The 11730-nt window shown below is 34.2% G+C and overlaps 1 protein-coding gene across 3 annotated transcripts in view; it reads right to left on the minus strand.

Moving 5' to 3' along the window:
• Positions 1 to 9763: 9763 nt before the first annotated feature.
• LOC117118366 (piwi-like protein 1) overlaps positions 9764 to 11730 on the minus strand; it is a 29761-nt gene continuing 27794 nt past the window's right edge. For 2 of the 3 annotated variants that reach the window (XM_033262942.1, XM_033262943.1), the window contains 2 exons: positions 11146 to 11321; positions 10697 to 10853 (listed from right to left, as the gene is read on the minus strand). In XM_033262942.1, coding sequence (XP_033118833.1) covers positions 10697 to 10853; positions 11146 to 11321 — 333 coding nt within the window. Of the gene's footprint in view, positions 10854 to 11145; positions 11322 to 11730 lie in introns of all 3 variants that reach the window. The other variant, XM_033262944.1, reaches the window with a different exon arrangement.

Here is an 11730-nt window from a genome sequence, read left to right on the forward strand (position 1 = left end):
GACCTGGCCTGAGATTTATGGATTTAAGATTTTTTTAATCACGCTTAGGCCTATGTGTTCTATTATGCCTATGTATAACGTGTACTGATGCATATTTACATGTTTAGAAGTATTCATTTTGAGTGATCCCAAGAAAGAATTTGTATTGGCCCAAGAATAAGCTTTACAATTTTAATACCGTGTACAAAGGGGGGGGGGAGCCGCCGCTCCCACGGCTTCCCCCTGGATACGTCCCTGGCTGGGGCCGACATTGCCACAGCTGCCCTACATTTAGGTGTAAGGGTGGCGATAGTTTATTTTTGATTTGCGCATCCCCATAATTGATTCTTTGCGCTGCAAGTTTTATTTTAATCATATGCCTTTTAGCACTATCACCAGGCGCATATGATATTGAATCGTAATCTCGGATGTGTGTGCGTAAATGGATTTATTCTTGCTAAACCGGTTTATTATTGTGTTCTTAACGTGGCCAAAGTGTCAAAGGTTCTGCCTTTGATCCAGAGCCTTGCCTGACCCTGTAGAGATCGTTTAAAAATATTAATTATATTTTGAAGAGCAGCATCGTCTGCTGGGGCTTCAAGATTGTGGGCCTGCAAATAGTCTGTAAATTATAGGTAATGGCCGCTACATTCTTCGTGGTCGGTTTTTCGCCACTGTAATGTTTTGGGAGAAAGTCTGTTTAGTAGAGCAGTTAATGCCATGAGGTGTGCATTTTTACCAAAGCATGAAACTTGGCACAAAGTTTCTTCAATATGTATATAGAATCAAAATATCGGGGGGTGCCAAGCCTCCAATGTCCGCTATGGCGGCCATCTTGTTTTCAAAATGGCCGCCATAAAAACAAAAAGTGCTCATATCTTGGCAACTACAAACTGTAGAGACTTGATTTTGGTCTCAAATTGTTCACAACCTACATATTTTTATTTGCTCTAATGGAAAAGTTCGTCCAAAAATGACCGGAAATGACATTCCTATCAGTTTGACCTTTGACCTCATATTTCTATATCTCAATTCATTTTGGTGCCATTTTGTTCAGAAGAAATACATTTATATTTATTGTAATGGAAAATTTTCTTGGAAAATCACAGGAAATGCAATTTATGACCTTTGGCACTTATACGTTGTGACTTGGAATTATGTGATATTATGTCGTTTATATGTTATAACGTACCTAATAAAAATTTTTGTTCCCACAAAATAAATGTTTCTATTTCCTTAAACACTTAATGCAAAAAATACCAGAAATGACATTCCAGACTTTTGACCTTTGACCTGATATTTTTATATCTCAATAAATACTGGCTGTAAAAATTTAATTTTGGTACAATATTGTTCAGAACATATGTGGTTGAAAACGAAAGGTCCACTGATTAATCTCAGATAAGAAAGTATAATACATACTCCAAGTATTGAAATACACGCCATCGTGTTGGGATTCAATATTTCGACATTAATTATGTCATCTGACATAATTAATGTCGAAATATTGAATCCCAACACGATGGCGTGTATTTCAATACTTGGAGTATGTATTATACTTTCTTATATTTGGTTGACGTTTTAAGTATCTTTATTACAGTTTTAAATTTTTAAGAAAATACCTGATATAAAATTGCTTTTTTGTTTCCGAATTTGATGGTAAATTTCTCCATAACTACAGTAATAGAGATGTTATAGTCAACTAACATATGAGACAAAATGAGAACAATATCATACCCCCATTACCAATTAGTTCTCACAATCCGCGTCACATCCACACATTGTTGTACAGGATAATTCAGCTTTAACGCATCTGCATCTTCCCGAAGAACAGTTAACTTTACATCCACATTTTAGCAGCTCTTCACATGCCTTCGACACTTCTGGAAGATCAGACCAGTGAGGAACAAATCCAATGCCATCAACTTTCCTCTTCCATTCCCATTCTTGTGGATCTCTAGCTTCTGCACACTTGTTTAGAGACGTTCTCCATTTAATAGCCTGCAGAGTTGATCTTATAATATGTTGCTTCAGTGCAGCCGATGTTGGAGGCAAGTTCTCGATAAGTCGATTGCTTCTGGTAAATAAGATTTGTCTGGCCTCATTAACTCAGATTGCGTTACAGGTTTGACTGTATGTGGCAACAACAAACCTCTCAATTATAAGGTTGTCATCATCTGAAATTTCTTTTGGACTTTTGATATTTGATAGTTGGTTAAATAACTCTGAAATATCGGGCATACTTGTCCATGTGTTGTAAAAGATGTCTGCTCCTGTAAATGAATGGAAAAAAAGCAGGCCAATACATCTCTGTGCACCCAGAGTGCTAACTCGTGGATTGGGATAATTTTCAGTGATTTTCCAACTCCATATTCTATATAGAGCTCATCTACACCGATTAGTTTGTCAAAAAGTGATGTAGCAATATCTAAAACATCAGAGTATAATTTTTTCAACTCAGACAGGAGGACAAAAGGAGCAATTCATCAATGGCTTGAAGCTTGTCGTCTATGAAATTCATTACCTCTGCAAAAGCTATGTCTTCTAAATCCAATTGACTCTCTTGATTGTCACCTGATTTCTGTTTTGTGTACACAAAAACAATTGATATTTATTTCTGAAAGATAACATACATTGGTCACGGTAACATGCATCACGTGCAAACATTGTACCCTCGGAAAGTTTTGCAAGCAACTTGGTATCGCCCATTTGATTTGCAGCTTTTCTAACATTCATATCCCTACCGTCCGTCTGTACTAAGCAGTACATCTTTTGGATTCACATTTTCATTGATGCTTTCTGACTTCAAGAATCTTTCTTTATCACAAAAGAAACATATTGATGATCTCAATGGTGCTTCTGTGTTTACAGTGCTCCGTGTTCTTTTAAACAGTGTGTTACTGTTCTGGTTTTCAACTTTCTTCCTTTTTATCAATGCCCTCTGTAATCTCGTTAAAGATAATTCAAGAATGCAATTTTTATGCCATCTAACCCGATTCGCGCTTAGGTTTTTGGCAATATCAGGTGCACCACCCTCTAACGCAGTCACACACACTTTGAATTTATTAGGTAGTGGCAAGTCATCTATATATTTTCTTTGTTTGCTTTCAAAATTAGAATATACATCCTTATTGTCATCTTTAAATAAATATAAACCATCAGTTCCATTTTTCTGGCACAATACATTTGCTCCAATCCATAATGCCACTATGATCAATCAATCAATCCTATTAAAAAGCAACATACATAAACTGAATTTAGAACATCACAAAACACAAATTCTCTTACAAGATATAAAGTCATATTATAATACAAAAAAAAACCAACAGATTTCTCTTGTTTTAATTTACAGCCTAACTGATAATAAACAGTGTACATCATGCCTATCCTTCTACCAGACCTAGGCCTACTGCCTAAGGCAAACCATGTGGTCATTGCCCTCAAGAGCTGAGAAAATGTTTCATTACAATAAATATAAATGTATTTCCTCTGAACAAAATGACACCAAAATCAAATCAAAATGACCAGTAGTTATTGAGATATATAAATATGAGGTCAAAGGTCAAACTGACAGAAACATCATTTCCGATTATTTTTGGACGAAATCTTTCATTAGAGCAAATAGAAATATGTAGGTTGTGAACAATTTGAGACCAAAATCAAGTCTCTACAGTTTGTAGTTGCCAAGATATGAGCACCTTGTGTTTTATAGCCGCCATTTTGAAAACAAGATGGCGGCCATACCGGACATTGGACGCTTGGCACCCCCGATATTTTGATTCTATATACATATTGAAGAAACTTTGTGCCAAGTTTCATGCTTTGGTAATAAAACAACTTTACTATTTTTGGTGGCATTAACTGCTCTACTAGTTGCCTTAAGGGCTGAATGTTAGCTTGTGCGTTGTCAACCATAGTGCCTAAATTTAAAAAGGTAAACAAATATGTGACTTATATACGTTGGAACTGCTTTAATACAAGACTACACAATCATACGCACTTTCGTACCTGGTTTTGTTTTTTTGAGTTCAACTTATACCCTTCCCCAACTGTTCAACAAGGATATTTGTTCTATGTTCGAGTGTTTTAAAAATAAAAAGCGATGTTCAGCGAAGTTCTTTAATTTACAAAGTGATGCCCAATGAAGTTCCTTGAAGTACAAAGTGATCTGGTCTTGATAAAAAAAAAATAGGTCAAAGCAAATCAAATCAAATCAGATTCGAAAGGAAAAAAAAACTGGTGTTGAAAATCGATGTACACTAAATAAGGAATGGTGTTCGCAATGCACTGAAGCGTTCAATCCAATCCAACTGCAAAACAAATGTTCGGCATCAAGAAACAGCGGTTCAAACAAACGAGTCGTCACATCCAAGTTGAAGGAGTTATCCAATGTCACAAGAGTTTTCTGGTTCTGAATTTGTTTTTAAATGTGGTCACTTTAGCTGCATTGTCTGCATATAAAATATTCTCTATACAGTTAATACTTCATTTCATTTTCCTTGAATGGTATGCAGCTTCTGATTTAATTTCTTCCTTCCGCGTTTTTGGCTGTAAAGCGTATTATGTGGACCTTAGTTAAGGTCTTGACAAATGTAGCAGTATATACAGTAGTAGAAATGTAGTTGTCTTGGCTTCAGCTTTAAACTTCGGGTCTTCCACCATGTAATATTATAATCTTCCTCCATGCAATGTTATAGTTGTCCACTATGGAGTTTGTGTTTTTCTTCTCTCATTCGCTCACTATCAAACTTTGCTGTGGAGGTACTTGTACTGTGCTTACTCGGCGAGACAAACTGTTTCTGTTTAAAACTCTACTTTTCTCTATACTACAACACTACAAACTGTATGTACAGTATTTACAAGGAAGGCTGTTTGACCTGGTGTTGCCTTCAAGGTATCAGAAGGAAGTCTAGTACAGTAGTATAACTAATAATTTACTTTTGATACCAAGTTGGGTGTGGTGGACTTTCTCTGTTTGAAAGATATCACCTTATCCTAATCATTTGACCATTACATCCTTTTGGGGAGTTTCTATTGGTTAGATGCTATATTGTATAACAACTTAGGGGGTAAAAGTGAACTTATATTTAGTGACAAGCTGCCTCTCAATCAAGCTTATTTTATAAATCAAATGTAAGGAGTTGACCACTTGGGTTTCTGTCATGAATTGGCTATTGTCCTGTCAAAGACTTCATATACAATAATTCGTCGCTCACATCACGAACTAACACAATTAAATTCAATTGTGTTAGTTCGTGAAATCAAAAAAGCGCGTCAAAATACGCGCTACTGTCGTTAAGGACTTTTTGTGTGGTAAAGAATACAAAATTGCTTGACAACCAATACGCGCTCGTTTTGACGCGCTACTGTGATTTCACGAACTAACACAATCTACTTTGATTGTGTTAGTTCGTGATGTGAGCGACGAATTAAGGAGACATTTAACAGATGCCCACTGGGTTAGTGAGGTAATGGGTTAGTGAGGTAAAAGTTCAGTCCAATGGTATAATTGATTTGGCCTATATTTGTAAGTTATCTTAATACTATATAACAGTATATAATGTTCACTGATCAAGGGTTTCTGTGTATATATGCCCTCAGCAACTTGAGGTATCTTCAACTGGCTTTATGGGTTACCATGGAGAAAATGATGAGAAAAGCACAATATTGGTCATTTTGGGGTTTTGTCACTGATATTTCTTGAGATAAGACATAGCCATTTTTTGATATTTTTTTTACAAAAAACCAAATATGCAAGTTCGCTTATGGCTACACAGATATTATAGCAGCTATATTTGGTAGTTGATATTCGTGTATATGAAGATGATTTATATCTGCTTTATATCAGCTGTATATATACAAATAACTCTGTTGCTATGCTGATATAGTAGCTATATTTGATAGTTGATATTCGTGTATTATGAAAATGATTTATATCTGCTATATATCAGCTGTATTAATATATACAAATAACTCTGTTGCTATGCTGATATACAGTAGCAGCTATATTTGATAGTTGATATTTGGGTTTGATGAAGATGCTTTATATCTGCTATATATCAGCTGTATAAACAGTGGTGAACCATAGGGTAAATTGTGGGGTATGCTAGGTATTGGCATATCGAGGATGTGCAAGGGGCGTACACCCCTGAAAAAAAATACTCACCCGCATTCCCCAGTCGCGCCCGTCCGCCCACAAATCATGCTCAAGTAGTTAAAAATCACCTCATATCTCCTTATTTTGCGAGTTATCCCCTCACCTAATATATAATATATGCAATTTAGTATGTTGCTACACTGACATAGCAGCTATATTTGATAGTTGATATTTAGGTATTGTGAAGATGCTTTATATCTACTAAATATCAACTGTATACAAATATATGCAATTTAATGCTAGGTTGAGTTTTTTGAGCTATAACTAATGTAATGATATACCTCTGCTTTTTTATATGTTTAAATTGCCAAATCATTATTATGCTAGTCAATTAAAACTATTAAGCTGCTTGCCAATACTCTTGTTATGCCACTGTTTGATTATTGTAGCATTATTTGGTCAAACTGTAATGGTGTTAAATCTAACTCTATACAAGTTCTTCAGAATATGCCTGCTTGAGTGGTGTTACATGCCAACATTATGACTCCAGTAAAGGTTTTGATGGATACAATGGATTGTATTAAACATATTTTAATTATGACATTTAAATCCCTAAAATGTATAACTCCTGAATACATTTCTTCTAAATTTAAATTTACTAATGCTGTCCATTCCAAAAATACACAAAATCAATTTTCAAATATTCTAATCATCCCAATCTGGAACAACATGCAAGGAAAAAGAACTTACCTTTACAGGGCATGTAAATTATGGAATGAGCTCCCATTAGATATCTGCTGCAAATTTGACACCCTTACTTTAAGAACATTAAAGAATTGTATTTAGTTACCTCCTTTCTTGATTTTTATATATTTATTTGTTATTTATTTTATGTTGTGTCTGGACCTCTTGGGAGACCAGTACTTATGTATTGAAAGAGTACTTCCAGAATAAAGAAATATTTGATTTGATTTGAATTGATTCATTGTAAAAGAGCTTTTAAGTATATTAAACCATGTTAAATGTATAATATTTAATGTTTTATCTGTAAACTGATGTTTGTAACGTAAGATTCATATTGTAGAGTGTTTATATTTGTGATATTTTTTCTTAAATATTTCATGAAAATAAATTACAATGATTGAGTATTTTCTAAACTTCATATTATTGTATTTATCAAAAAAAGCATTTATGGGGCAAGTTATCTTGTTCAATCAACATTTCTAATTTTATAATTATCAATTCAAATTTGAAAATTTGTTTCTAATTGTAATTTACAATCTGTGTTTGCATTTAAAATTTGTGCTATGATTGTTTTTATGTAGGTCTAATATAAGTGTTTTCTAGGTATTTTTTGTACTTCTACTCATTTTGTGGTGAGGCCTCTTATAAAAATTTAACATTTTATTAGCAAGATCATAATACTTATGTTAACCAAACCCAACAGCAATAAAATATATTTTTTGCTACATCAAGCATGATTTGTTGTTTTATTAAAGCCATTATTACAGCATTTAATGAAAACCTTGTCCAATTTTTGACAAGGGATTTTTTTTCTACATTAATAGCCAGAAAAAATGAACTACATTAGTAAATCTTCAGATACCAGTTATTTAACTGCAAATGCATTTTTGAAATTAAATGCCTTCCAGCAGCTCACGATAAATGTATTGAGTAAAGCTTCTAAATGCGTAAAGGAACTTGAAAATTCAATTGAACATTTTTGCTTTTAAACAAACTCACTCCTTGGATTGGTCCAAAAATAAGACAGGAGTAAAGATTCTGATTTGTAAGCGGTGCAAATTAATTAAAAATAGTACTTGTTTGACTTGGTGAAATTTTTGTTCTCAACTAGTCTGAAAAAAGTAAATGCCCTGGGAATTTATTGTTGAGAAGGGTTTTTAAGGGGGGGAAATTTTTGTTCTCAACTATTCTGAAAAAATTAAATGCCCTGGGAATATATTGTTGAGAAGGGTTTTTATGGGGGACGTTCAAGCTAGGGAGGTTTTTTTGGTGTAAAATGGATACATACAGTATGTACTGTACACAAACACTCCTTAATTTCAATGTAAATGTGATAAGAACAACACAACACATAATTACCCTCAAAATGGGTTATTGCATGATCATAAAGACTTGCGGATCTCAACGAGGTTACACAAAATGTAATTTTACTGGAAGGGAGAATAATGTTGCTTCCACTATTTTTGTTTATAGTCATTCAGGTGGGGCATTTATTGGGAGAGAGGTGTTTATTCCAAATGAGTGTCTGGAGGATGCATTTATTTGACTACAGTACACAATTTCTATGCCTAAAACTATTTGTATTATTTTAAACCAAGGATTGAAAATAATTATCTACACTCTGATGAAATTCATTCATTCAGTTTGCACCATGTTTCCCTGTTTACAAGATTAAATACTTTTGCATGTCAACATACACATATAACCTTTCAAGTATTTTAATCGTTCTAATTTAAATGTTCTAATGTTAGATACGTAAATCTGGATTGGGCATACCATTGTACCGAAATACAATAAATTAAATTACTGTTTTCCACCAAATAACTTGCATGCACTATTTTAAACCTAAATACTGTATGTAGGGCCTATACCCTGAGTATTCAACTTTTTTAAGCTGGTGGTCAGTTTGTCTGTTGAGACAGTGGTGGGCTGACATAATTGTGTATGTACTTTATAATGTAGCCTTTGTTTTTCACCATTAATTGCTTGTGTCCTTGAGTAAGGCACTTTATCTGCATTGCTTCTCTCTACCCAGCAAGGAGTATAAATGGGTACCTGTTGGTGAGGTTTACTGCTCCTGTGCCAATTACCAGCAGCAACACTTAGCATGTGGAGCCAATGACCAGGGAAAAGAACTGCGCTTTACAACCGCAAGGAAGAGGTGCATTATAAATGCCCATATACCAGTATCAGTTTACCATGATAGGCCTTGTTTTGTAAATATGAGGGAATTCTGTAGCATATAAGGGTGAAGGGCTGGGGATAACAAAATCCTACAACCCAGGTTCTCCTACCCTACCACTAGAAATAGTCCAAGCACAAAAAAAGCTACTCAAGTACCAAGTAGTTAAAGACAACTTCCCCAAGGAGTAGTCCGACATGCACAAAATGGCCCCACGTTTACCTCAGTAATAAAATTTTGAAAACAAACATCTCTAGATGGCACCCTCAGACTAAAAAAATGTTTTTAACACGGTGTTACCCAACTGGATGCAGTGAAGCCAACTATTGTTAAAAATGACAGATTGTGTTTCTCAGAAAATCGACTGGTATGGAAAAATTATTTTTTTTAGCAATGTTGCGCAGGCTGGATAGAAATTTTTGGCAAGTCGGATCGAATACCGAGGGCCTATACTAAGGGTGGCGCCAGGATTTGCCCAACGGGAGTGGGTGCCTAGGTCCCCAATTAGAGTAAAGTGGGCGTGGTTGGGCATCGCTTAAAATCTTTCGTAAGTGGTGTATAGTGTCGTTTGCTGGGCCCTTTCTGTGGATTGGTATGATTATTCCTATTTTTCTAAAAATTTGGTATGTATCCTCAAATGAAAATATTATACAGTATAATTTAAAAAGTAAAAGTGCTGTATTCTACAGAACAGATATCTGTGCCAGAACAATATATGTCATTTAAGAGCAACTAGGTATTTTATGAAACAAAGCCAAATATCTCAATGAAATTTCTCTTTTAATCAGTCTAAAACACTTAAAATACACAAAAGTGAGCACCAAATTGGGGAAAGCAAAATTCTACATAGGAGACATTACACCCATCAGAGCTTTATCAAAATTACTTCATTGGAGAAAAAAATAGAAAACAGCATTGAAATTAATGCACTTTCTAAAACAGTATATTAAAAGAGCTAGAAATATACTAATACTGGAATCAAGATTCTGAAAGTCAGCTTCAGGCCAATATTTCTAATGCTTAACATTTTTGCCCGACATGGAATGGTTTTGTACCCTCAACAATAAGTAAATTTATATAATTTAAAAAACATTAAAGAGAAAATCATTTAGTAAATGGCTTAGAAATTAATCAACATTCTATAATTATGAACAGCATGAAATCTGCAATTCCTAATAATAGAAGAATGATTGATGTAATTGTTAATCATAGCACAAAAACATGCAAAATAAAATGGAACTTTAGGAGATTTTTCACTATTTAAACCACCCTGAAACCATTATTGTAATACTAATTATAACATTAAGCCAATTTCTTTAAATGAGGGAACTTAGATTCAAGGTTTTAACAACATTGGTTACACATTCTTTGGTGCAAAACTTCATTACATTAGAATACTAATAGAATGAAATAATTCTTTAATGCTAGGTAAAATATAACATAAAATCACAAGACTTGTATAAAAGTTATAGAAAACATAATAAATTTTGAAGACAAAAGAAATTCCTCTTCATAAAACATTATTTACATTTTAAGACTTGGTACTCCCACTTGGCTACCAACAGGTTATAGAGCTCACTTTGCTAGCCAGTGGCTAATAAAAACATGCAAGACTCGGTCAATCTTGGGGCGTCATATACACCATTTAATACACTTTTAAAATCTAGTTTTAACCGCTGACAACATTGACTGTTCTAGAGGAAGTATAACTTGTCTGCTAGTGAAAGATGAGGTTCGCGTTGTATGTTTTGACCAACGAGGTACGCAAGTTTGTGTGCATACTGGCAAGGTGCTGGAACACGAACGGTTCCGGGCCAGTTGTAGTACAAATGAGTTAACTTGTAAGCCAGTCTAAACATAAGAGCAGAGAACAATTATAAGATAATAGTAAATTAATCAAATTCATTTAATAAAGATGAATTATAGCTTTACTGATTGTTATATATTTATATTAGATGCTGTCACAACAGCTATGTCACTATGCTTCTCTTAGCATCACATCCATCTATTAAAATCTAATAAAAGGCATTACACATTCTCAGGTAGTGCATGTAATGATCAAGGAGCAACATTCAATTATAAAAAACCATCACTACACAACTAGGTCTACTAAACATTTTTTTTTTTCTGAATAAACTTGTACCTTTGCATGTGGTCCGGTTTCAATGTGGTCTTATCATGAACGACAACGTAATGAGTAGGTGTCAGTGTACCTTGACGCACATGTTGACTGACAAGGAAGAAGTCATACCAGCCTTTACGTGTGATTGAGTGATCAACAACTACACCTGGTGCTGGGTTAGTCATCTGCCCAGTATGCTGTCAACAAAATTTAATTATTTATATAAATTACACATTAAATAAATAGAAAAACAATTTAAAATAGCAATACAGTATATTTTTAACATCTATAATATAGTCTTAAACCAGTGGTGGATCCAGGAATTCAAAATAGAGGGGGCCCTGGGAGGTACTTTCACAGATGGAGGATCTATAGCACCTCAGCCCCACCACGGTTGGGGCTGAAGTAAGGACATCATGATTATGGCACCTCTAGATGGCCAGAAATTGCACTTTCAGACCTAAAATTTGAATATAATTTTCTTTATATCTTTATTTTTAAACCAGAGCCTTGCAGGCGTCAACGTTCCTATGCATGATACACGACTTTTAGAAGTATATATACGTGTATATATATATATATATATATATATATATATATATATAT

Source organism: Anneissia japonica, unplaced genomic scaffold (genome assembly GCF_011630105.1).
Source record: "Anneissia japonica isolate Jap-2015-1 unplaced genomic scaffold, ASM1163010v1 scaffold695_len1296351_cov181, whole genome shotgun sequence".
Lineage (NCBI taxonomy): Eukaryota > Metazoa > Echinodermata > Crinoidea > Comatulida > Comatulidae > Anneissia > Anneissia japonica.